The 26,563-nt window shown below is 51.9% G+C and overlaps 1 protein-coding gene and 1 long non-coding RNA gene across 2 annotated transcripts; one reads left to right on the top strand and one right to left on the bottom strand.

The window, feature by feature from the left end:
* Positions 1-1,695: 1,695 nt before the first annotated feature.
* LOC144286041 (uncharacterized) lies at positions 1,696-11,609 on the bottom strand. Its single transcript, XR_013354153.1, has 2 exons — positions 11,384-11,609; positions 1,696-1,919 (listed from the first exon to the last, which is right to left on the bottom strand). It is a non-coding gene; the product is annotated as an uncharacterized LOC144286041 (long non-coding RNA).
* On the top strand, positions 2,135-26,276 carry SLC13A2 (solute carrier family 13 member 2). Its single transcript, XM_077852042.1, has 12 exons — positions 2,135-2,462; positions 17,477-17,605; positions 18,420-18,556; positions 18,668-18,867; positions 19,766-19,946; positions 20,064-20,186; positions 21,868-22,086; positions 22,320-22,408; positions 22,692-22,813; positions 24,143-24,304; positions 24,926-25,063; positions 25,576-26,276. The coding sequence occupies exons 1-12, from the start codon at positions 2,361-2,363 to the stop codon at positions 25,747-25,749; spliced, it is 1,776 nt and encodes a 591-aa protein (XP_077708168.1). The 5' UTR covers positions 2,135-2,360; the 3' UTR covers positions 25,750-26,276.
* Positions 26,277-26,563: the final 287 nt, after the last annotated feature.

Below are 26,563 nucleotides of genomic sequence, written 5' to 3'. Positions count from 1 at the left end.
CCTCAAAAGAGGTTCAGCAAGGTTTCCAGGGGTCTATGACTTTGAAGGGAGTTGCAAGTGTGAAGCCTGGTGGGGAAGGCATCTCAGTGAAAGTAGCTCCCTAACTTGGAAATATTGAGTTTTGTCCCAGCGTCATCACAGGGACCCACAGCATGGAGGCATGGAGGGCTGGGCAGAGAGCACACACAGTCTCGGATATGAATCTAGATTCTCTCTTGGTTACTCGCAGGTGACCCCGGGTAAGTGACTTGACTGCTCTGAGCCCACATCATAGCTTGGTATGGACAGCTGGGTAAACTGGGATACAGGCTACACACATACTGGATGTCTTCCTTCTGCAGGAGTCCCAGCCCTGCTCCCCTTGGGGCTCCTCTCTAGCCTCAGGCCACAGAAGAGGCCACCCCTGAGTTGAGACAGAATTCAGGTATTGTCTTGAGTATCTGAAACCCTTTGTTTATATCCCTGTGCCTCCTGTGGCTCCTTGCCTTGCCCTAAGCAGGTGGCAGGTCGGCTGAGTAGGAGGGGAGGAGTCATAACCTGCACAGGGGTGTAGGGGCGGCCAGTCTGTCCTGTCTTACTGTAGCTTCCACCCGCCTGGCCCCACGACCCAACTCCATCCATAGCTCTCTGCTCTCCCTGCAGAGGACACTGGGGGGTCTCTCTCACACAGATCTCCCTGGCTCCAGGAGTATCTCGTTGGCATAGCAGCCCAGACCATGCTATTGCTCACCCCGGAAATGTGGTTATTGGCTCTCCATCCTACTTCCCACACACTCATACTCCGACCACAGAGAACCTTCTGTTCTTTAAACTCCACCACGGTTCCGCATCCTTGCCCAGGCTGCATTTCCATCCTGAAACACTCTCCAGGCACTCACCGATCATCAACAGAATCATGGAAATATGGATGGAGCTTCTCCTGTGTGTAGTATGGGGTGGGCAAGGGTGAGGGCACCAAGAGGCAGAGGCTCTGGGTAGACAGACAGACACCAGCAATTCCTTACAACCCACAACCTGCCCCCTCCAACACAAACACCTCTACCCTCAGGCCTTAGCTTGCTCCTCTCTCTGCTAGTGATCCTCCCTTCAGCATCTGGTGACCAAATTAGACTCAGCTTCCAAGGTTTAGCTCACATGCTACCTTCTCTGGGAGCCCTTGCCCCATGCTCCTCGTTCTCTCCTTTTACCTGGTGCCCTTAGGTGGGTTTAGACCTCCTCGGGGCACTCAGAAAGCATGTTTGAACTCTGGCTGGCTCTGTGTCCTGGGGCTTCAGTTGTCCTGGCTGTGAAACGGAATAGTTCCACCTAATTCTTAGCATGTTTATACAGAGTAAATGAAATAGTACACTAACCAACTTGTTACAAATGTTCAGTGTTACCAGCAGCATATTGATTTCTGCATCCTTAGCACTGAACACAGTGCTGAGTCTATACTTGGTGCCAAATGCTTGTTTGCTGACTGCGATGAGTGAAGGGATGGATGGACGATGTATGAATACAGAAATCTTTGCTGGTTTTGTATGGCAGCTTGGGGTAGGGGTGGGTGGGGAACCAGAAAGAACATTAAGAAACTAACCTTTAAAAAAAAATAAAATAAAATAAAAATAAAAAAGAAACTAATCTTTATGATCAACATACCAGAGGTTGTCTAATTTATGCCTCCTAATGGGAAGATATTTCAGCAGAACAAGGAAGTAGTTATTCAGAGAGGTTTAGTCAATGGATCAACGTCACACAGTGAATAAGAGATAGTCAGGACCAGTAACTTTGACAATTTCCTTGATACTTGGAAGGAAGAGGAGGACTTGCTTCAAACTGGCTGCCTTCAATCTTAGACTGGAAACTCCTGGAGGGCCGAGTGTCTCTGGAGGCAGGGCTGCCTCTCTGGAACCAGTATGAACTGCTCCGTGGATAACTGGCTTCGGAGGAATAACAGGAAAGAAGGGAGACTGAGCTGAGGAGGGGGCCGGGGTCTTGCCCCGCAGAGGCCAGCAGTGGGGCTTCCCAGACACCCTGCCTTCCCAGCTCCTCCAGAGGCAGCCCTTCGCAGCCTCCATGCACAGAAGGAGTTAACTTTGGGCTTAACTTCTTGAAAGCACCTGAAACTTTTATTCCTTGATCTTTCCTGCTCCCTTTCTTTGCAAAGTCTTCCTGATCTTCACGCAGGTCCTTCCAGGTCCCTCCTCCTTACTCTCACCTCCTGGACTCCAAAACAGTTTGATTGCCAGGGTGGGTCAATGGTTAACACTCCACCAGCTTTATATAAGCTTGCCCTGGCTGGCCGCCTACCTGCTGCATCGTTCCTCCAGCTCCCTAGATCCCAGAGGCAGTGGCTTGAGCAACCCCCGTAGGTCCACACGATGGCCACCTGCTGGCAGGGCCTGTGGGCCTACCGCTCCTACCTGATTGTGCTACTCCTGCCCATTCTACTGCTGCCCCTGCCCATCCTCATCCCCACCAAGGTAAGCACTTGGGATTTGGCTCCAAAGGAGCGGGGGAAGGACAAGGGAGGACAGTCTGGATGAGGGCTGGGCATCCTTAGGACCAGCACAGTTTTCTCATCCCTCCATATCCTGGAAAGGAGGCTATGACCTCCTGGTCCTCCTGAGACTGGGGGTTAAGAGGTCGGTCACAGGGGGCTTTTGCTTGGCACCCAGGAGCAGCAGTCCAGTGTGAATTGCTTAGATGCATTAGAAATCTATGGCCTTGGGAGATAGGAAGCCAGTTCCATAGAGGGGGTGCAGGTGGAGGCAGCTGGGGTCATCAGCCTAACTGTGTGCTCACCCAGCCCTATGGGCTAGTATGGCATGAGCAGGGCTGACTGCCAGAGAGGAGTGGAAAGGGAGTAGGAGGAAGCTGGCTTCGTTTAAGCAGTTTGTGCTTTTAAGAGTGTAAACAGAATGAGGAAGAGCTCACTTTTGATCCCAAGGGCTAAGTCAGCTGAGGGAGAGGGGTGGGAATTGGACATCGGGACCCAGCCAGTGGGTACAACAGACACCATACCGTGGATGGAGGGAGAGGTGCCACAGCCTCCTGTCTCCCTCCACCAAGCAGCAGGAGCCATAGCTCTGGCTCCCATTTATTGGAGCCCCCACCCTATGCCCTGTACTGTGCACCCAGTAACCCCTCCTCTCATCTTTCCCCTTCCCCTGAAAGACCCATCCTCTCATCTTAAGAGGCAAGACTGACTGTCCCATTTTACAGATGGGAAAAGTGAGGTGAAGTCACTTACCCAAATCCCAAGGCAGATTCTGGTTTCATGGAGCTTGGTTATTATACACTTTTGTAAGCAAAAGAACATAAAATTATGGGGCCTTGGGAAGGGTCAGTTCAGGAGGAGGGTCTTGAAGCTCAGGCTTCGACATACAAATCCCTCTGGCAGGTCATACGGAGAGTGGCAAGGCCGGGGGTGTGGTCTAGCTCCAAAGCTCTATCTTCTTTCTCCCCTGCGGCGGCCTCCTGAAGGCTGAGACTGAATGCTGGCCTGGCCCCACCCCTATAGCCCCAGGACTGTCCATTGAGCCATTTCTTCTGTCACAGATAGGGAAATTGAGGCAGGCTTTTTGTCCATGCCATCCCAAAGGGGTGAGAGATTGGGGATGTAGTGGCATAGCTCCTGAGCCTCTGACACTTGGTAAGTGACAAGGCCTGGCTGATCTTTAAGAGGCCCCTCATCTCTGGCCAAAGCCAGTGACAGCTCTGTGTTGGGGACCCATCAGATGGGTTTTCAGACAGGTCGGGCCAAATGTGCCAACAGCAGGAGGAATGGACAGACAGGGACAATCATTCCCACTTTTCTCCTCAAGAAAGCACAGCCCAGAAAGATTCAGGAACTTGCCCAAGGTCACACAGGAAAGCCTGAGTCAGAAGGAGAAGCGGGCCTCCCAGCGGGAATGATAGGTGTCAGGAGCCCCTGTTTGCTCTGTGTCGCACACAGCCCTGCTGCCTGCTTTGGCCTCACAGATGCTGCCGGCCCTGTCCTGCCTCCAGTATGGAGTCCAGCCCTTCCACTGAGGCCCTGGAAACCGGCTCCTCTCAAGGACTTTGCTCCCATAATCATCCCCTCTCCAGCCTCATTCATTTTTTCCTCTCCTCCTAATCTCTCCCATCAGCACACAAAACATGCTGCAATCTCTCTCACGGAATAAACAAACCCACATTCCCTTCACAGAGGCTTGCTTTCTCTGTCTTTTTCAGGATGGAAGGCCTTAAAATCTGTCTGCATGATCTTTCCTTAAGACAGTTCCAGGGGTGCCTGGTGGCTCAGTGGTTAAACATCTGCTTTGGGCTCAGGTCATGATCCTGGGTTCCTGGGATCGAGTCCCGCATCAGGTTCCCTGCAGCGAGCTCACTTCTCCCTCTCCCTATGTCTCTGCTTCTCTCTGTGTGTCTCTAATAAATGAATAAAACCTTAAAAAAAAAAAAAAAAAAAAAGACAGCTCCAGTCTCCAAGATGCTTTACCTTCCAGCCCCAACTTCACCTCCTGGCTACTCTCTCCCCTGGCCACTTTTCCTGGCCCCCTCTCTGTCCCCACTCTCTTCCTAGATGACCTTCTGCTGTCTCCATGCTGACCACTCCCCAATCTTAACCCCAGCCCTAACCTCTAAACCCTAGTATTACCAAACTAGTACTGGACACTTGCTCCTGAATCTTCTCTTTATAAATAACACATGCTTCTACACTTGCACATCCAAAACAGAACGCTGCTTGCTCATCTTTTCCGGCTGGCTCTTCCTGCCATCTTACCAAGATGTGGCTCAGCTTTCTACTTCTGAGACATTCCTTTAAAAGAAAAAAAATTTTTTTTTTATTTTTAAGTAATCTCTACACTCAACATGGGGCTGGAACTCACAACCCCGAGATCAAGAATTGCAGGCTCTACGCACTGAGCCAGCCAGGCGCCTCTAGAGACATTCCTGATTCCTCTTTATCCTTCATTTCCGTGTGCACCAGTGGATCCAGCTGACTCAACATCTACAAAACACTCTCAATGGAACTGCTTGCCACTGCCTCCTAAGTGGGTCTAGGCTACCATCATTTCTCTCCTCTTCCTGTCCCTCCCCAGACCATTCTTCACCCAATCAATACCTCGTGGAAGCCCTTACACAGGCTTCTCATCAAACTTGAAATTAAACCCAAACCTCTTAGGGTAGCCAGGAGTCACCAGGGCTCTACCCCAGGAGACGCCACAGTCTCTAAAGCCTCATATCCTACTTCTCTCTCATCCACTCTTCTCCAGCCTCACCAGCTTTTTCTCTGTACTCCTCAAATTGCTCATCTCTCTGTCCAGAATGTTCTTTCCCAGATGACTGCTTCTCATTTCTTAGGCTTCAGCCTAAATCCACCTCCTCATAAAAAGCGTTCTCTGACCTCTGCCAGTCATCTGGCATTTGTCTAATACAAAACACTGTTGCTGTATTGAAAGGTCTTTCACTCTCTGAAATGATGTATTTGTTTAGTTTCTATTTATTCTCTGACTCCCTACACTAGAATGTAGGCTTCATGAAGGCGGAGACTTTGTCTTTTTCCCGCAGAATCTCTGGTACCTGGCACATAGTAGGTGCTCAACAAACATCTGTTGAATGAATGCATGCACGTGGACAAAGAGGACCCTGTGTTGAGTCCCAGCTGTCTGTAGTGAACCCCCACGTTTACCTCCATGCCCCCAGCTCCTGAAATGGGAAGGGAGAGCCCCAGACAGGGCTCAGACTGAGCATTGGATATTTTTTATGTGCTAGTTCTTGTGCCAAGCACTTCAAAGTACTAACCCATTTATTTCTCACAATAACCTCTGAGTTACTGTGAGAGCACTACTATTATCTCATTTTACAGACATATAAATTGAGGCCCAGAGTAGTAAAGTAATTTGTCTAAAGTCCCAGCTAGAGAAAGACGAAGTCCAAATTGGAACCTGGCCTTGGGGTCTCTGCTCAAGGCTGTCCAGGTGCATTCCAGGGTTGTGACCCCATTGTGAGTCACCTCTTGAGCCATCTACCCTCACATCCATCCAGGCATCAGCTGGTCCTCCCACTGTGGTGAGGTCAGAGATGTCTCTTGAGCTCCTGCTCTGTGCTAGGGAGTCACTGAAAAGGAGCACATGGTTCTGTGTGTTTACACAGAGGTAGAGCCAGAAGGCTGAGGAGCTCAGAGGAGGGAGGAAATTCTTCCAACTGAGTCAGGGGAGACTCCAAAGCAGGTAGCGTTTGAGTTGGGCCTTGAAGGCTGAATGAGATGCCAATAGTCAGAGACATCCGTAGATGACAGGCTGGGTGAAGGCAAAGGAGCAACAGTGTAAGAGCTGGAATTATAGGGTGCATTCCAGGAATAGCAACAGAATCCTTGAAATGCTCTGGTGGTCCCAGGGGATGAGGGACAGTAGGGCCTGAGGGCTCTTCACTGCTTCCCCAATTCTGCAACCAGACAGCAAAGAAGCACTATCAGTGTGCTCCAAACCTTACACTCATTCATTCATTCACCCACGTGCTCACCCATCAGGGAACACGTACTATGTCAAAGGGGCTGTTCAGGTGCAGGGGGGCAGGGCTGGAAAGAAGCATATGCTGGGAAAACCGTATGGCAGCCTGTGACTATGGCTTAGGGACAGGCTGCTCTAGATGGGGTAGTCAGGGAAGGCTTCCCAGAGTAATGATATTTACCCTAGGACCTGAATGGCAAGTAAGAGGCAGCCAAGCACAGTTCTGGGCTTAAGAGTTGTCTAGGCAGCACACGCAGTGCAAAGGCCCAAGGCCAGGAATGAATTTGGCAAGGTGCAGGCTTAAATGAGGCCAGCGTGGCATGGGGAACCGAGTGAAGAAAAGGTGGGATAAATTCAGTTAGAGAGACAGGGGGAGGTCAGCCCATGCTGTCAGCCCTGCAAAGCCAGGGGAAGGAGTGAAGATTTTTAGGATCAAAAATGCAAGTGTTCCCTCACCCCACCATCCCCATCCCAACCCCAGGACCTGATGGGACCATCTGTAAAAACAGTCTCCTAGCAGCACAATGTTTGCCAGGACAGAGCTTAGCTAAAATCCATATTGTATTTACAGAATTTCTTAATCTGAGTCAGCTGCACTCCTAGAATATAAGAACCATACATTGTATACCTTCTTTAAAATCTGTGTAATGAAAATACCCTGACCCAAAGCTATTCCTGAACCCCAGAGACGGAACAGGACTCAGATGATTCACTGTGTTCAGCATGAAGACTGAACATGGAATCTGGACTTCAGTTCTGGGGTCCACCTCCATCTTTTGAGACTTCCTGGCTCTTGGTCAAGAAGGCAGAGTCCAGGGAACAACACAGGGATATTAAATTCAGAGAGAGGGACACCTGGGTGGCTCAGTGGTTAAGTGTCTGGCTTCAGTTCAGGGCGTGATACTGGAGTCCCGGGATCGAGTCCCACATCGGGATCCCTGCATGGAGCCTGCTTCTCCCTCTGCCTATGTCTCTGCCTCTCTCTCTCTCTGTGTCTCTTATGAATAAATAAATAAAATATTTAAAATAAATAAATAAATCTTTAAAAAATAAAAAATAAAGTCAGAGAGATGTAGGTCCAAATCTACTCTGCAGTGTGTACAGCTGTGTGACCTCACCAACCCTCTCCTCTCTAAGGGGCTGCATGAAGATAAAATAAGAGAACCTGTGTGCATAGAGCCCTGGTGCCCAGGGCTCGGTATGCAGTGGTTCCCTGCGCCCTCTGCCTCTCGTCTGAATTCCTAGCCCCTGGAAAACACAACTAGCCCCAGCACTGCCTGGACACCTGACTTCTTTTCCAGAGATGACTTCCGTTCATATGAGCTATTGCCCTGACCAGGAGGCCTCAGTATCCCCATTTGTGAATCAGGAAGGTGAGGTGCAGCCGGTCCCCCTCACGAGAGCAGCGAGGTATAGCCCCTAAGTGTCGCCACCACCTGGAGACAGGTTTTCTGGCCTCTAGGGGGCCTGGGAGTAGGATGTGAAGGACCCAGCCTCCAGGGCCAGGGGGAATCCCTGGAGGAGAGAGAAGTTTCCCCAGTTTGGACTTTGTTCTCAAATGATCAAATTATGTCCATGCCTGTCAGCACCTGCTAGGGGAAGGTCAGGAATGGGAAAGCAATCCCAAGCACCTGGCTGGCTCAGTCAGTAGAAGATGAGATTCTTGATCTCAGGGTTGTGAATTCAAGCAACGTGTTGGCTGTGGAGCCTACGTAAGAAAAAAAAATGAAAAAGGAACCTATGCAGGGGTGCCTGGGTAGCTCAGTTGGTGAAGCAACTGCCTTTGGCTCAGGTCATGATCCTGGCGTCCTGGGATGGAGCCTGACTCAGGCTCCCTATTCAGCGGGGAGCCTGCTTCTCACTCTCCCTCTTCCAGTCCCCCTGCTTGTGCTCATTCTCTCTCTCTCTCACTCTCTCTTTCTCTCTCTCTCTTTCTTTCGAATAAATAGGGAATGAGAAAGCAGTAGAATCTTCAACAGTCCAGTTTCCTGGATAGAACCCAGCAGCAAAGCCTGGTCTGTTGTAGGGATTGAACCCAAAGAGTGTGAAAATGCTTTGCTCATAGTCACTGCTGCCTGTTTTGCCCTTCAGGAGACACAGGCAGACCTGGCCCCGGTCCAAACTGTGAGTTCAGGACTCTTCCCCAGACATCTGTCTTCTCTGACACTCAGAAACCCATTGTTTCCCTTTGGCCTCTAACTACAGAAGATGATACAACAAATTCATTCACGTTATGGTGCAGAAATAAACAAAGGATCTCCTGAAAGAGATCAGGCAAAGCATAGGAAGGGAGTCAGCCACCACCACTTGCTTTTAGCAGAGCCTCAAAGGTGGGCGGAGGTCGGAATGCTCTGGAGCCGGAAAGGGGAGGCTTCAGGTGCGCCCTGGCTGGAGGCTGTTGCCAGGGGGGCTGGAGGGGCTCCGAGAAGACGGCCATCCCGAGTGGTTGGTGAGGGATACATATTTGGCTTTCATTAGTCTAGAGTTAGAAGTGGGGGTAGAGAGAGGGGGCAAAAATGAGGAAAGCTGGCAGTCATTGAGCAAATCCAGACTGGGCCAAATGCTGTAGAGGTTGTGGTTTCGCTACCCAGACTGGTTCCTGCAGAGACTATAGAAAATATTTTTATACATGGACTGGCCATTGCTCCCTTTGCATATTCAGTCTTCTGAAAAGATTAGGTATTTAGGAGCCTATTATTCCTGGAAAGAATATCACACACCCCAGCCTACTTTGCACCTCCTTCCCCAAGTCCCTTCAGCCCGCCTCCTCTCTTTATGGTCCCTACCATCTAGACACCCAGGGCAGGCACCTGGCGGTGTTCTCCCACTCCTCCTATCCAAGCCATCAGCCGTCACCCAAACCCTGTCTTCTCCTAACATCTCTGGAGTCTGTCCTTCCTTCTCTACTACCATGACCTGCTCTGAGCCCCTGACATCCGCCCATTGGACACGCAGCACGACCTCGTAGGGTCTTCTGGGGCCTCCCGACCTCCCATCTCCTGTCTTCCAATTCACTGGCTACAGTGTAGCAGGTGTAAGCTCCCTATTTCATGTTTATTTTTATTTTTTTTTAATTTTTATTTATTTATGATAGTCACACAGAGAGAGAGAGAGAGAGGCGGAGACATAGGCAGAGGGAGAAGCAGGCTCCATGCACTGGGAGCCTGATGTGGGATTTGATCCCGGGTCTCCAGGATCACACCCTGGGCCAAAGGCAGGCGCTAAACCGCTGCGCCACCCAGGGATCCCTATTTTCATGTTTAGATGAAGTATTTGTTTAATTACATGGCACACTCACATTGTATGAAATTTGACAGTATGAAAGAGTGAAATGGAGGGGTCCTCCTCCCACCCTCCACCCTCATGCCCGTCCAGAGGGCAGTCTCATGGGCCAGCATGGTGGATATCCTCCAGAGCAGGGACTCTTCATCCTTGGGAATTTGTGGGGAAAATTCAGGAGATCTGTGAACTTGGATGGAAAAAACCCTATATTTTATCATCAACAACCTCTAAGAAAATTTAGTACTTCCTAACTAAGAAAATTTAGTACTTCCTTCTGTTATGAATGTAGATAACAAGCCACAATAGCATTAACCATATCTTTGGCTTTGCCACCAATAAAAACCACAGATATTATCACATTCATTAGTGCTGTTGCAGGTACCTTGAAATACTGTTTGTGTTCATCATGACTGCAATTACAGTAACCATTAGCCAGTGAAGTTCTTACTAGCTAAGAAGGAGTAACATATATCATTATCTCGCCTATTTTTCATATTTTAACAACTGCATATTAATATAATTAGTTTCCTTTATAATTCTATGTATTTTTCTATGTATTTAAAAACATTATTCTAAGGAGTTGGAAGGCCTTATCAGGCTGCCAAGGGACCCTGGTACAGAAACCCTGAATCAGAGATTTTTCCCATGTACATACAAACACTCGTGCACATATTTTTTAAAATCACATAGGTGGGACATCTGGGTGGCTCAGTGGTTGAGAATCTGCCTTCGGCTCAGGGCGTGATCCCAGAGTCCCAGGATCGAGTCCCATATCGGACTCCTTGCATGGAGCCCGCTTCTCCTGTCTTTGCCTCTCTCTCTGCCTTTCTCTGTGTATCTCATGAATAAATAAAATCTTATAAATAAATAAATAAAATCACATAGGATAAGGGGCACCTGGGTGGTTCAGTCAGTTAAGGTCTGACTCTTGGTTTCAGCTCAGGTCATGATCTCAGTGTTGTGAGATGGAGGCCTAGGTTGGCTCCACGCTCAGTAGGGAGTCTGCTCCTCCCTCTCCCTCTGCTTGTGCTCTCTCACTCACTCTCTTTCTCTCTCAAATAAATAAATAAAGTCTTTTTAAAAATCCCATAGAGTAGCATTAATGTAACCTTACTGTTATCACTCTCTCTAAAAATCCTTTAGGGGCCTCACTTTTCACTACTGTCTTCCAGATAAAGTTCTAGATCTCCACCAGGGAAGACAAGGTCTTTTCCAAGCATTACACCCCTCCAAGAATGCATCAAAAAGATCCCTTATGCTTCTTTCTGTTCCCTCTCTATTCACTCCCTTACCTCAACACCTTTTGCCCACCCACCCATCAAACTCCTATTCATTCCTCAGCACCTATTGAGGGTCCCCTCTGGAAGTCATCCTCAGCCTAGGCAGATGGAGGCTCAGCGAAGGGCTTCTTCTCCTGTGGGGTCCCACTCTGGCCTCACCTTTGCCATGGTTCTTGGCAGGCTGCCACCCAGTATCTCACCTCATTCCCAGAGCCAGTAGTGCTCACCGCCAGCAGCATCTCTACTTACCAGGGCATAGGGGCAGTGGGAAGGACTCACTGTGTGCCAAGCCATCCCCCACCCCTGGGTTAACCTTCAATCACCAGAAGGAATAAGTCATGATACCTCTGAGACTACAGACATATTTGAGCCATGGGCTGCTCCGTGCCTGTCATGCGTAAAGGCCATGATGCCCGCAGGTCGTACACCTTGCCCACACCCTGGGTCCAGAGTCTGCCCAAGAGTCTCTGGCACTTTCGTCTCCACATATGCCTTGTGAATCCACCCTGGTTCCCCAGGAGCCCAGGAGCACGTTCGTCTCCCAACACCAACCCTACCATCTGCTCACTGCCATCCTCTGTCCTTTATGACATATTCACATCCTTTATCCTTATAACAACCCAGGGAGGCAGGTGTTTCTTTCATTCCCACTTGTAGATAAGAAAACTACAAAAAGGAGATAAATGTGTGTACAGCTGGAAATGATCACTATTGCTGACAAGAAATAGTCTGAGAGAGATGAAGTAACTTTCTCAAGGACACAGCCATAAAGCCAGGCCTGGGCACATAGATTTTCTGACCTCTGACCTTTGTTTCCTATTACAAAAGAAGCAAGCTGCCAACTTCAGGCTTTGGAAACCCTCTGAGCATCTATCTCTTCTGTCCACTGCTGGCTTTGCAGGGTAGCCTGCCCACCATGACCCTAGGGGCCAGCCTACATGGGGGCACTCAGAGTCCCAAAGGGCCGGAGCTGGGCCTGACTCATGTCTATATCCCTAGTGCCTAGTGCTCTCTCATTCATGTATTCAGAGTGTCACCTCCATAAAGATACCTGATGGGATGGGCCGAAACAGACTTGAGCCTAGCTCCCTAAAGAGTACAGTATGATGAAAAAGTTGATGTTCACCAAGAAATCCATGAAATACAGTGTTTAATGATAGCATATGATGAGTGCTATGCAGAAGAGGTACAGGGGTTTTGAAATGGGGAATATAACCAAGCCTGGAACCCATGAAGGATTCACTGAAAAGGGAATCCTTGAGTTGAGTAGACATCAACTGGGTGAAGTGGGAAGAGAGGAAATTATGAGCAAAGGCCCTGTGGCTGGGAGGAGGCTGGTGTATTTGAGGAACTGGAAGAGGGCTAGTGTGGCTGGAGCAGAGAGCAAGGAGAGGCTTGAATCAGCCTCGAACTTCTCCTGAGAGCAATGGGATCCTCTGAAGGGATTTGATCTGCTTTGAGGTGAGTGCGTCCGTCCATCCGTGTTGGAGGATTGAGGTGGATTAAATAGATTTGTGACTCAAGATCACTTTGCCTGCAGCAAGAAGAGATTTCAGGGACAAGAGAGGAAGAGAGGTGAATGAGGAGGTGTTATAGAGGTCTTGGTGACAGATGCTGGGGCTTGGACGAGGCGGGTGACTGAGAACTGGAGAGAAGTCAATGGGGGTATTTGAGGCACAGAACGAACAGGACTGCAGACCTGGAGTGGAGAGACTATTTGTCGAATGAGTGCCTGATGAACAGTTCAGAGGCCCAGGGCTTGCTCCCAAGGGGCTCCCCATAGCAGGGACTTCCTGGGGGTTGAATTCAATGGGCGTCCAAACAAGATGCTTCCTGGGTGTGTCACAAGTGGGGAGAGGAGGATTTCTCATCCAGGCCAGCACCAGCCAAAGAGCCAGGGCTCAGGCATGGAGGTGAAGAGACTCTCTCTGTCCTCAGAAGCCCATAAATGGATACTGAGGAGAAGAGCCAAATCTGTCAGAGATGGGGAACACTTCCCTTGCCGGCCTGGGCAAGGGGGAGGCAGGGACAGAGGGAGAAAGAAGCACTGGCTGCCACGAAAAAACTCATTCTTGCTGTTATCTGAGCTCCAGGAGGGCCACCGCAGACAGCAGTGCAGGCAATGCATATGAGGTTGGTGTGTGCAGTTGTGCAGTGCCAGCAGCCCAGAGGATCGGCCAGTGGCCAGAGCATAAGCCCACATGGTCCCATACCATATAAGCTGCCAGTTGAGCCTGGCCAGCCCAGGTCCCTTCCCTGCCCCCTCCCCCCCAGCCCCCGCAGTGGCAGTAGGGAGAAACACTGCCCCCTGGAGATATGAGGAGGAAATGAGAGAGAACATAGGTCAGGCACCCACCAAACTATGCATGCCTGACCTCTCTGTCTATTCCTCGCTCTGACTCACGCTGCCTTGCTCAGGCCTTGTAGAGACCCCTGCTCCCACTCAGAGAGAAATTTCACTTGGAGATGGACCTAGAAGCTTAGAAAGTTCCCAAGGTGATTCGGGGAAGCCACAATAGTTAGTGCTAGATCATTTTTTTCTTTCCCTTCACCTTAGGGCAGGGATATAACTGGAGCCCAAAGGTGCAAGAGCACTTGGCCGTGAGGGCCCCAAACAGACCGGGCTGGGCCACTCGCTGCTGACAAAACCCAAAGGCAGAGAGAGGTGGTGGTGAAACAAGAAAAGGATTTATTTCAGTGAGGCCAGCACTGGGAAGACAGGGGATGAGTATCTCGAGGACTGTTTCCAAAGTGCTGAGAATATGTCCAGGTTTATATAAGAAAGAGTGGGCCACAGGAAAGGTCTTGCAGGTAGGCAGGAAAGGTAAGGTTAATAACCATCTTGGGGTCAATCACGAAGGTTCTTGTGGCTGTCAGGGCAGTCCCTATTGCTTGGGGGAGTAGTTACGGTTCCCATCACGAGATGCTTTTTGGGCATCTTTTGCCTGAGATGATAAATAAGCTGGAAAGTGGCACAGTTGGTTGATCATCTGATTCTGTTTCAGCTCAGGTCATGGAATCAAGCCCTGCACTGAGCCACCCATTGAGCTCCACGCTCAGCACAGAGTCTGCTTGGGATTCTCTCTCCCTCTGCCTCTGTCCCTGCCCTCCACCCATGTGCTCATTCTCTCTCTCAATAAATAAATATTTTTTTTTAAAAAAAGGAAGAACTTAATCAATTTGACTTAATCAAATTAGAATGTACAGACTGAGGTCAAAATGGAGGTAGCTGAAAATCTCATTCAGGGATTTTTTTTTCTTTAAGATTTATTTATTTATTCTAGAGAGAGAGAGAGAGAGCACAAGAGGGAGGGGCAAGGTGAAAGGAACACTACGTGGAGCCCAACCTGGGGCTCAATCTCAGGACCATGAGATCACAACCTGAGCCAAAACCAAGAGTCGGATGCCTAACCAACTGTGCCACCCAGTCCCCTCGTTTGGGGACTCTAACCCATTTCTGAGCTATGAAGCTTCTGCCTGTCTGGTGAAGACTATGGGCCCTTCTCAAAATAGTGCTTTAAAATGCACAAAATAGGGCAGCCGGGGTGGCTCAGCAGTTTAGCACCGCCTTCAGCCCAGTGCATGATCCTGGAGACCCGGGATCGAGTCCCACGTCGGGCTCCCTGCATGGAGCCTGCTTCTCCCTCTGCCTGTGTCTCTGCCTCTCTCTCTCTCTGTGTCTCTCATGACTAAACAAATAAAATCTTTAAAAAATAAATAAATAAAATGCACAAAATAAAATGTATGGGATTACAAAAGAAACCAGTTACTTTGAAATACAGTAATAAAAATTTGAAAAAGCAAATTACCATTGGGAATTATAGGTGATTATGAATGAATTAAATAAGATCTAGTGTTGGTATAACTACCATAATTTCAAAACTAGGGATGGATAGAGACAATACTTCGAGATACATTTTGAGATAACGGCAACAACTGATCTGTGCACGTATCTGATGGCTGACAGTCACCATCAAGGGCCTTGGGACTAGGGATGCATGGGTGGCTCAGCAGTGGAACATCTGCCTTCAGCTCAGGTTGTGATCCCGGGATCCCGGGATCGAGTCCCACATCGGGCTCCTTGCAGGGCGCCTCCTTCTCCTTCTGTCTATGTGTCTGCCTGTTTCTCTCTGTGTATCTCATGAATAAATAAAAATCTTTAAAAGGGGGGGAGGGCTTGGGACCAAATCACCTGTAGTACCATTAGCAGCAGCATGGCTTTGTTGCCTATGTTTAGACCCTTAGATGTTAGCACAGAGATGAAACAGTCTTCCCTCAAATTCCTTGGAATTCCACGCCCCAGTTAAGAACCCTATGACCCAGGAAGAACAGGTCAGCAAGTTATGCTAGAACGGGACAGGACTGCCCAGAAGGGGAGGCTGGAGACACAGGGCCAGGGCCATCAGGGCCACGGGAGGCTCCTGGATGGGACTTTGAAACTGGTTTTGGGTTTGATCCAAAGACAGACAGACGACGAGGAGGAGAGGGACTCAGGAAAGTTGTAGAGGGGTAGGGGAGCCATCGATGGCACATGCACCAGAGCTCACAGGGGAATTTCAATTATTACCAGCTCTCTCTGGAACACAGGAATGGGGTCTCAGAAGGGAAGGAACTCACCCCGAGCTTGGTGGCAGGAAGTGGCAGGCCCCAGGGAAGACAGTCATGTGTGAATTCTGAGCCTTGGCCCATCTCCATGCACCCCACAAGTCACAGCGTACCTGAGGCTGGAGGACACCCCACAACTGTGAGGGATGGAGCTCAGGGGAGAGAGAGAAAGCTGAAGCTCAAAAACCAAATGGCCTGGCTTCTTCACTTGCTAACATGTGCCGCTGAGACATTCACTTCATTTGTTTGTGCCTTTGTTTCTGCATCTGCGGAATGGGAACAGTGGTCATTACCTTGGGACAATCACCTGAAGCATGAAGGGCCCAAAGCCTGGCACGGATTAGCCCTCGGGACACTTCTGCTATCCTTAGCAGTGCTTTCTCCTTGAATCAGCAGTGACCATGCACCCCGGCCCCCTCCTTGTCTCTGACCCAAGAATTCCAGGGGAGTTGTGGGGGGAGGGGCAATGCCAGGGTCCAGAGCCGCTGGCCTGCCCTTAGTCCCCGGGGAGGATGAATAACTGGGCCGGCAGTACTTGCAGGTGAGGAAGCTGTGGAGAACAGCAGCTTCAGCAGAACCAGCCTCCCGCTGAGGGGAAGGAGGGGTGGGTCTCTGGGCGAAGGTCAAGGTGGCCCCACCCCCAGGGCCCAAGAGTTCTCATCCAGGGTGAGGAGGGGTGGTGGAAGTTTCACGATGAGAAGGTGAGCCTGGCATCAGGCTGACCTGGCTCTACAGCGGGGCTGCACAGGCTGCATGCTGTTCCACTTCAGGGGTGCCCTTCCCCTAGAAGACCTGGGAAACGCCCTCGGAGCTCTGCAGTCTAGAGGCTTTGCCTGTGTTCCATCCTGGCTCTGACACACCCCAGTTCTGTGACCTTGAGCAAGCCACTTAGCCTCTCCAAGCTCATCTAGAACCTGGAACACACCCACCTGAAAACACCCAGCTCCTAAAAGCTAATGATTCTCCTACCCTCTCCTTCCGGTGGCCCCGTGACACAGGAGGCTGACTCTCTGACTTCCATTTCTGCTCCAGGTCCCCTCCTAGACTCGAGGACCCTGCAAAAGAAAGGAGAGCTTCTGGCACCCAGACTTGAAAGACTAGGACTCAGGGTTTACTCCCCAATTCCCTGCCCAACTTGGGGCTGGGGAGGAACCTTTCACATATTCTGTAAATGTGTATGGAAGCTCCTGGAACTGTGTGATGCAGTGGTCATGCCAGGCTTGCTGGGAAGGAGATCTCCCACTATTCCAAAACTTCCCAGTGGTTCATTCATTCAGGGATTTGCCTTGAAGCCTGCAGGGTCCTGAGCTCCAAGCACCCAGATGCTGTGCTTGGAGTGACTGACTCTGTCCTCATGAAGCTCACCTTCTAAGAGGGGAAACGAACGATAATAACATTGCCATACGGATTCTTGCAGGCTCTGACAAAGCCAGGGAAGGCCAGGGTGCCGTTCAGGAGTCCATACTGGCCACACCCCAGTCTCATCTAGATGAGCCCCCATCTCATCTAGGGGATCCTCACTTTGGCCCCCTGCAGTGTCCTCGGGCTGAGTGGGGCCTGATACCCGACTCTAGACTCTCCGGTCCCTCCAGTGTGGCTGGATTATAACGTTTGGCCTCCCAAGCTCAAAGACAAGGCGATGAGTACCTTGCTTTGTTTTTTATTTCCGTTTTGCGGTGAGACCTTGGACTTAAAAATCAAAGACTGTGAGTTTCACAGGCTGTCCCTACACTGTTACAAATGGCCTGTTTTCTCTGGGGGCAGGAGGTGACATGACTCTGGAACACCAGGCCTACCCTTCCAACAGCTCTGCTACTCCCCTCCCACCCACAGGAAGCCTACTGTGCCTACTCCATCATCCTCATGGCACTCTTCTGGTGCACCGAGGCTCTGCCTCTGCCTGTCACTGCCCTCTTCCCCATCATCCTGTACCCCATGATGGGCATAATGGATGCCTCTGAGGTAAGCCTCCCCTTTCACAAGAGGAATGGCTTCTCCTATGGAGGGAGTCTGCCCTAAAACACTGGTGATGGAGGAAGTCTCATCACAGGGCAGAGCACACAGAAGAGGAGTCCTTGCCTCTGCTTAACAGGTCAGGGAGCACTAAGTGAGGAGTCAGCTAGAAGAGGACCGGGGAGGGGGTGGGTGAGGGTGCATTCTAGAAATGCTGAGTGCATGGTTGGTGTTGAGAGGTCATTCAAAGTGGAACAGGTGTAGGCCAGGGAGGTAGAAAGGCCTGGTGACCCAAGAAAAGGGGCCTTGAAAGTCAGCTAAGGAACTTGTATTCCCCTGGATCAATGGCTTTGAGACATGAGCGTGCATGTTTCAGGATCACCTGCAGGGCTGGCTGAAACACAGACGGCTTAGCCCTACCCCCAGAGTTTCTGATGCCATAGATCTGGGGCAGGGCCTGAGCATTTCGTTACTAGCAAGTTCCAGGTCGGAGATGATGCCAGCTTATGGACCACACTTTGTGAACCACTGCTGTAGTTTCTAGAACCTGCGCTAAATTCTCTCCCAGTCAATGGCTTGCAACATGACTGGAATCAGGCTAGATTATCTCCCACTCATTCCTGAGGAGAGAAAGAAGGAGTTTGGCAGGCAGAGAGGGACCTGGTTAATTTTAAATGGAACATAATCCAAAGACCATTTCCACTTGATTCTGAGAGCCCAGGAGACCAACCTGTGTTTGTGGGAATGTCACTGACTGTAGCCTTATAAGCCCAGGGACATGGGGGAGACCCCTTTCTGCCTCTTAGCTGTCCCTGCCTGCCAGGTCTGCATCGAATACTTTAAGGACAGCAACATCCTGTTCGTCGGGGGGCTGCTGATGGCCATTGCCGTGGAGCACTGGAATCTGCACAAACGCATTGCTCTCCGTGTGCTCCTCATCATTGGGGTGCGGCCTGCCCTGTGAGTTCCCACAAACCGGACCAGAGAACCTGGAACGGGTGGTGTGCTGGGGATCTGGTCCCTGAAGGGATGCCAGAACACCAACCAGTGTGTCCATCTGTCTGTCCCTAGACTGCTTTTGGGCTTCATGTTGGTCACAGCCTTCCTGTCCATGTGGATTAGCAACACAGCCACCACAGCCATGATGGTGCCCATCGCACATGCCGTTCTGGAGCAGCTCCACAATACAAGCAAGGATGTAGAGGAGGGCAGCGACAACCCCACCTTTGAACTCCAAGAAGGGAGTCCCCAGAAGGACGTGACCAAACTTGGTGAGAAAGATGAAGCCCGCCCCTGCCCTGCCCCAACCCCCAACTCCTGGGGAGGGTCTGAAGTGATGTCCATGACCAGGGGTGGTCATCTTGGAGCCTTCGGGGAAACAGAGGGGAGGCACGTGGTGACCAACTTGTCCTGGTTTGTCCAAGGCTGTCTCTAGTTTTAAAATGAAAAGTCCAGGCAGCCCCGGTGGCGCAGTGGTTTAGCACTGCCTGCAGCCGGGGGTATGATCCTGGAGACCCGGGATCGAGTCCCACGGCAGGCTTCCTGCATGGAGCCTGCTTCTCCCTCTGCCTGTGTCTCTGCATCTCTCGCTCTCTCTGAATGAATAAATAAATAAATCTTTAAAAATAAATAAATAAATAAATAAATAATAAAATAAAATAAAATAAAATAAAATAAAATAAAATAAAATGAAAAGTCCCAGGCACCTGGGTGGCTCAGTGGCCGGGTGTCTGCCTTTGGCTCAGGTTGTAATCCCGGGGTCCTGGGATCAAGTCCTGCATCAGGCTCCCCACAGCGAGCCTGCTTCTCTCTCTGCCTCTCTCTGTGTGTCTGACATGAATAAATAAAATCTTAAAAAAAAAAAAAGAAAGAAAGAAAAGAAAAGAAAAGAAAAGAAAAAATAAAATAAAATAAAATGAAAAGTCCCGTGTTCTGAGAATCCCTCGAGTGCAGGGCAAAACAAGATGCTGGGTCACCTGGGGAGGCAGAAAGCTGGAGTCTGGGTGTGCTGTAAGGGATGCAGCCACTGCACACCCTCTGCTGCCCTCACCCCTAGCCCAGATGGAGGCTGCTCACTGCCAAGGCACCCTCAGAGGCTGTGGAACTCCAGCCATGCTCCCTGGAAGTGGTTCTGTGGCCACCCTCCACCTGAGCTCTCCTTTTTCCCAGATAACGGGCAGGCCCACCCTGCCCTGCCTGCTTCTTCAGAGTCAACGGTGTGGCAGAAGAGGGAGCAGCTCCGCTTTAGCCAGGGCATGAGCCTGTGCGTGTGCTACTCGGCCAGCATCGGGGGCATCGCCACACTCACTGGCACTACACCTAACCTGGTGCTGCAAGGCCAGGTCAACGCGTGAGTGCCTGGGGGCAGAGGCTGGGGGAGGGGGTCTGCACTCTCACTGGGAGGTGGACTGGGCTGGATGGCCACCAGGCAACTGCATGCAACAGCCCAGCCCTCATCTCCCTTCAGGCTCTTCCCCCAAAATGGCAACGTGGTGAACTTTGCCTCCTGGTTTGGCTTTGCCTTCCCCACCATGGCCATCTTGCTGCTGCTCTCCTGGCTGTGGCTGCAGATCCTCTTCCTGGGGTTCAAGTAAGTGGTGGAGGACGTGAGAGAAGCCCAGGGGCTTGCCCTTACCCTCTGGGAGGTTCCAGTTGAGTAAGCAGGGAGCCACTGCGGGAGAGGATATCATCACCGTCCTCTTGAGGCCTCTCCCTCGTTAGGTCTCTTGTGCCCGTGGCCCCCCATTTGAGGGATTTACTGGGTGGAGAGTATTAGCAGAGGGCAAACTGAGGTTCCAAGAGTGGGATACAACCATATTTGTCAATGCTCACATTGCAAACTGGGCCTCCTGATGCCAGGCCAGATCCATTCCATCATGCTCCACGGTCCTCTGGTAAATGCTTAAGGAGCACACACAGTGAGCATGGTCAGTTACAGAAGCATTTGTTGTGCTCTTACTGTGCATCTGGCCCTGTACCAGGCACTGAGGATCCTAGAGAATGTGAGGCATGGGCTCTGTCCTTGGAGTGCACCTTCTAATGGGCGACGGTCAGGTGGAGGCCGCGTCAGAGGAAAGCCCGGGTGCCGTGGAGATCCCAGAAGGCCCCCGGAGGACATGATGCCTGAGCTGAATCTTGTAGAACTCAGCCAGGTAGAGAACAGAGTAAAGGCATTCCAGGGAGCAGGAACAGCTTATCCAAAGGTGCAGAGGCACGAAAGAGCATGTGTGTGGGGGAAAGTAGTTCTGTTGGTTGAAACGTAAAGAGCTTGTGTGCCACATAAAGGGCTTGGACCTAGTCCTCGAGGTCAAGAGTAGTAAATAGGTTTTCTTCTTGCTTCCAACCCTGGATTGCTGATAGTGACTAGAGGTCTGAGTTGAAAGATCTTGTGAGCCCTTGCTAGAGGCTAAGTTGGGATTGAGTCTGGAATTGACTGGTGATGTCTACTACCAGGACAGGCTGAGATCAGTGATAAGAGTGGAATTGTGGTAGGAGTTCTCTGCCCCTTCCTGCCCACGTGGGGGCAGGGGTGGAGATGGAAGGGGGGACACTGAAAGTTTTTTAAGTATTGCTGCTGTACTTTGGAAAACTCTTTGGGTGGGTGCAAGGCAGCTGGATCAAGGCTGGTGGCTGGTACAAGGCTAGGTGGTAGTCAAAGGGACCTGCATGTGCAAGGCACCATGGGAGATTCAAAGATGTGTGAGATATGGTCTTTGTCATTGAGGAACTCAAAGTCCATCAGAGGAGTTGAGATTTGCCCCAGTGAAAAGTTAAAAGTCAACCTAAGTTAAGCAAGGGGTATGCGGAAGCGGGTGACAGTCTCCTGTGCCTCTAAGAATGATGTGGGTGGGGCTTGGGCAGGCAGGGGATGCCCAGAAGCAGGTAGGAGAGGGAGGGGAGGATTTCCTGAAAGGTTCCTGGAGGAGGGGGGTGGTGAGTTGGGACCAGAAGGAGTCGTGGGGTCCAGGCCTCTAGGTCCTCCTCGCTCTGGGCGAGGGAGGGCTTAACACAAGAGAATCTCTTGGGGGAGAGGGGGTCAATCCAGAGAAGGCTGCCCCTGGAGCCCCAGCCTTGCCTCTGCTGAATAAGGATATGACCCCTTGAAAGTCTTCTGCTCTTCTTCCAGAACCTTGGGGGGGGGGGGAGGGTGCAGGGCCAGGGCCTTCATGTGGCAGCCTTGAGTGGCCTTGGGATATCACTGGTGCTGAGAGGCACTTGCTCCCCTGCCTGGTGTGGGGCCCTCAGAAGCTGCCCCACCCCTCTGCCAATAGCTTCCGGAAGAACTTCGGCTTTGGGGGACAGGCGAAGGAAAGAGAGCAGGCAGCCTTCCACGTCATCCAAACAGAACACAAGCGACTGGGCCCCATGACCTTCGCAGAAAAGGCTGTCTCTGTCCTCTTTATCATCTTGGTGGTGCTATGGTTCACCCGGGAGCCAGGCTTTTTCCTTGGCTGGGGCAACCTGGCTTTTCCCGACAAGGATGGAAACAGGTGAGCATTCTTGGGGAAAGGGGGAATACTTCTGGGGCTCGCCTGGCTAACGGAGGAGGGACATGAGCAGGGCCCTGGTACTGCACAGGAGGTAACACAGTGGGGAGGACTTGCTGGGAGAGCTTGGCACCTCTGGGGTGGGGGGGGTGGGGAGGCTCCTCTCCACTGCCCTTCCACCCTATGACCCAAGCAGCCCTAAGTCACTAAGCCTGCCCTCCTCGCCCTGCCCGCAGCATGGCATCCGATGGGACAGTGGCCATCTTCATTGGAATAATTCTGTTCTTGGTGCCCTCCAAGATCCCAGGGCTGACTCAGGATCCAAGTAAGAACCCGGACTGGGACAGGGAAGGGCCTCTGGGCAGCTCCTGCCTTCCAGCATGGAATGTGCCTTCAACCACACTTGACAGGAATAATAAAAACCCAGAGAGGTTGAGAGGACTTGCCAAGGGTTCAGGGACCCAGGGACCAAGTAAGGATGCTACAGAACTGGGGGTCCCTCTCTCACATGTGTTAAGCTCTGATAGAGACCCGTAGAGAGACCCAAGTGGAGGGGAGGAAAAACCTGGTAGCTCTTGGTGACCCATCCTCCTCTGCTTGGGAAACAGACAAACCAGGGAGGCTGAAGGCCCCTCCTGCCCTCCTCAACTGGAAGACCGTGAATGAGAAGATGCCCTGGAATATTGTGCTCCTGCTGGGTGGTGGCTTTGCCCTGGCCAAGGGCAGCGAGGTGAGAAACCCCTGCCCCCTCCCCAGCCTGTTGGAGGGACACCCTATGGCAAGGAAAGAGGCCCCCTGCTTCTATCCCACACAGGGGATCCCCACTTAGGAGCCTCCTGATGGGGACGCCTGAGTGGCTCAGTGATTGAGCATCTGCCTTTGGCTCAGGTCATGATCCTGGGATCCTGCTTCTCCCTCTGCCTGTGTCTCCGCCTCTCTCTCTCTCTCTCTCTCTCTCTGTGTGTGTGTCTCTTATGAATAAATAAGTAAAATCTTTAAAAACAATTTTTTAAAAGGCGCCTCCTGGTGGGCAGAGCCTTTGCAGCAGCTGGAGAGACAGGTTAGTGCCCCATCTAAGGGAGGGAGGACACAAGCCATAAGGACCTCTGCGTGTTAGGGTTCTCAAAGCCAAAGGGAAGGCAGGCTTCTCTGGTGGGCAAGGACTGTTTTCAGTGACCACTCCACCTCACCCCACTCCACCCACCTCACCCTCAGCCAGATGGAGACTGCAATAGCTTTAGCACCAGGGAGTAGCTAGTATGGGGTGGATGAGTTGGCCCGCCGAGGCCACCAGGAGGCGCCATGGTCACACCCAGCCAGGCTATGGGAACCAGGGCATCATTCCCCAGAGGTTCCATCCAAGAGGGAAATCCCTGAATCTGCCTGCGAGCCTCATCCACTGTCCAGATAGGAAGCAGCTTCCCTGGGTCAGGGATCAGTGCCAGGGACTCCTGGATCTGAAGCTAGTTCATCATCAAGTATTCACTGACTGTGCCAAGCACTGTGCCTGGTGCTGGGTGGGCAGCTTTATATGAGATAAAGTCCCGGCGCCCTGGGACTCACAGTCCGGCATTACACATGTGGATGGAGAAAGACCTTGGAGCCCTCATGACCCTGTGGACTGTCCCCCATCTCCTGTCGGCCTCTTCCCCAGCCTCTACCAAGCACCCTTCCCCCTTCTCTCTCCTGGCCAATCTGCTGGGTTGGAGGAGGCAGGGAGAGGGCAAAGGATGGCCAAGGAGCTCCCAAGAGTGGTCGGGAGAACAGGAGTAAATGGAGTTAAAGTCTTTACTCCCACCAAACCCCAGGCTTCTGAAGAAGGCCCTTTGGCCCCATCTCCTAGCCTCTCATCTGACTTCTCATCACACCCAAATGTGCTTCAAAATCATTAGAGGGGCCTCTTGGTTCTGGCTGGATCTCATCTTCTTTCCCAAGCAGACCTGATGCTGAAGACTCTAGAGAGGTATAGGCTGGAGCAGGACCCTCCCAGAGCCCCAGCAGGGAACCCTGGAGCCCTAGGAACCCCAACCTCTCACACACTATCTTCCTCTACCTACAGAAATCAGGACTGTCTGAGTGGCTGGGGGACAAGCTGACCCCACTACAGAATGTGCCATCTCCCGCCATTGCCTTCATCCTCTGCCTCCTGATTGCTACTTTCACTGAGTGTACCAGCAATGTGGCCACCACCACACTTTTCCTGCCCATTCTGGCCTCCATGGTGAGCTGGTCCTGCAGACACACTTCCAGGCAGCCCACCTGCCCACTCCATGCAGGGGCCCCGCCTGCAGCCCATCTGCACCCCCTCTCACTTCTGGGAGAAGACCCCTAGCTTCCACCCTTCCCCAGACTCTTCAGCACCTTAGGCCCCAAGGCCCTCTCACCCCTGACTCAATCCATCCCTGGTGATGTCACCCCTTGAGTATCCTGAGGGCCTCATCGGTGGCCTCACCCACCTCCCTGGACCAGCCCCCGTTCTGGTCAGTCCTGAGGTGACAGGTTGAAATTATTCCCTGGAGCGTCCCCAGCCCCTTCCTCCCCTGGCGCGCGTTCCCGCAGCCTTTGATGACACCCTGGAGCCCCTTTGAGATCCGTTTTATGGGCCCCTCCCCTCACCACGCCCTGCTGGTCAGGGCTGCACCCTCATCCCCTCCAGAGAGGTCAAGGGGCCCTTCCCAGGTCACCCAGTGCCTTCTGGCAGAAGTGGTGGGTTCGTGGCCAGAGTGTATGTTGTTGGAGGGGAAGTTGTCCTCCAGAGAGGGGGAGTGGGAGAATTGGGGGGCATGTCTTCCTCTCTGGGCTGGGGACTGAGATCATTTCTGCCCGCTGTCTCCCCATTCAGGCTCAGGCCATCTGTCTCCACCCTCTGTATGTCATGCTTCCCTGCACGCTGGCCGCCTCCTTGGCCTTCATGCTGCCTGTGGCCACCCCACCCAATGCCATCGTTTTCTCTTTTGGGGGCCTCAAAGTGTCTGATATGGTGAGTAGCAGTGGGGCCTGAATGCTTCAGTGCCCCTCCTTGCTCCATCCTTCGTTCCTGGTGGCCCACAGAGTAGCTTCGAGCCACTGAGGCTCTCAGAGTTAAGAATGAACCCTGTTGGGGGCGAGGGGTACAGTGGAAGAGGTGATCACACTGTGATCCCCAGTGGGAGCGTCTTCAGACCCTGCCAACACCAGGCCACGTGAGAGAGAAGGGAGTGGGTAAGGAATTTAGGGAAGGCTCCAAGGCACTAGGCACCCACCACCAGGGAGGTGGACTCAGGGGGAACAAAGCCTGAGGCCCTGAGAGCTCACGAGGGCTCTCATCCCCTTAGTGCTGGGATGAAAAGCCAGGGGCGGGGGCACTGCCCAGTGCTGCAGGTCAGACCGTGGGAAGACTTCTCAGGGAGAGTTTTGCTAGTAAGAGAGCTCCTGAGTGCTGGTGAACCCCTAAAGGGTAGGTTCTGGCCCAGCTCTGCCACTGGTCACTCAAACTAGCTCTCCTTATACCAGGCCCGGACAGGATTCCTGCTCAACATCATTGGGGTGCTAGTCATCACGCTGGCCATCAACAGCTGGAGCTTCCCCATCTTCAACCTGCACACTTTCCCCTCCTGGGCTTACTCCAACACCACAACCAACTGCATGGCCATCCAGACGAACATCACCACGACACCTAGCCCCTAGACCAGCGCATGATCTGGCCAAGACCAGGAAGACTCACCTGTTCGTATCCCTTTGAGCCAGGAGGGGACACCCAGGCTTCAAGCCAAACATTGAGAGAAAGGAACCTATATATAGAACCTTGTATGTGTGTCTGTAAGGAGTGTGCTCAATCCTGCATTTCTGAGATGTGTGTGTGTGTGCGCGCGCGTGTGTGTGTGTGTGGCGTGTCATGTAGCTTGAGGATGCCTGAGAGGGTGTTTCTTGTGTGTGCACATGCTCCTCAGTGTGTGTGCTTGGCAGTGGACATATGTGAGTTCACAGACCATACAACATGCCCCCTCTAGCACTCCGGGTCCTTGTCTCCCCAGCTTGGTGGCTGACCAGACCCCTTTGCACTGTATTTATTGAAACTCGGGGTTGGGTAGCCCGGGGAGCAGGGCCTATGAGGAGTTGCTGGTGGGACCAGCCCAGCTACTGAAGTCTCCCCAGCTTCTCAGGTTTGAGGGGAGAGATAGAATATTAGCCACATTAAACGATTTTTAAGTAGAGTCTCGGCTGGTTTTTCATGGCACTTTCCAGGGCAGGTCCACAATATGGTTCAGACCCCAGGTCGGGGAATATGATGGGAGGGGACTTGGCCTCTGTCCTGTATGGTGACCCCCTTGGCACCTCTCCCACCCAAGGGAGAAGGTAATGGCCAGGAACCCCCGCCAAGGCCGATTGGAGTGGGCGCAGCCACCCAGGAAAGCAGCACTGACATCACCGGCCCCAGCTAATTGGGAGCTGCCAGTCCCTGCGTGTCTTTGGGAAAACCGGCCTCCCGTTCCCAGAGCAC

Source organism: Canis aureus, chromosome 16 (genome assembly GCF_053574225.1).
Source record: "Canis aureus isolate CA01 chromosome 16, VMU_Caureus_v.1.0, whole genome shotgun sequence".
NCBI classification, from domain to species: Eukaryota; Metazoa; Chordata; class Mammalia; order Carnivora; family Canidae; genus Canis; species Canis aureus.
Note: the sequence above shows the minus strand (reverse complement) of the source record. Positions and strands in the feature narration are given on the sequence as shown.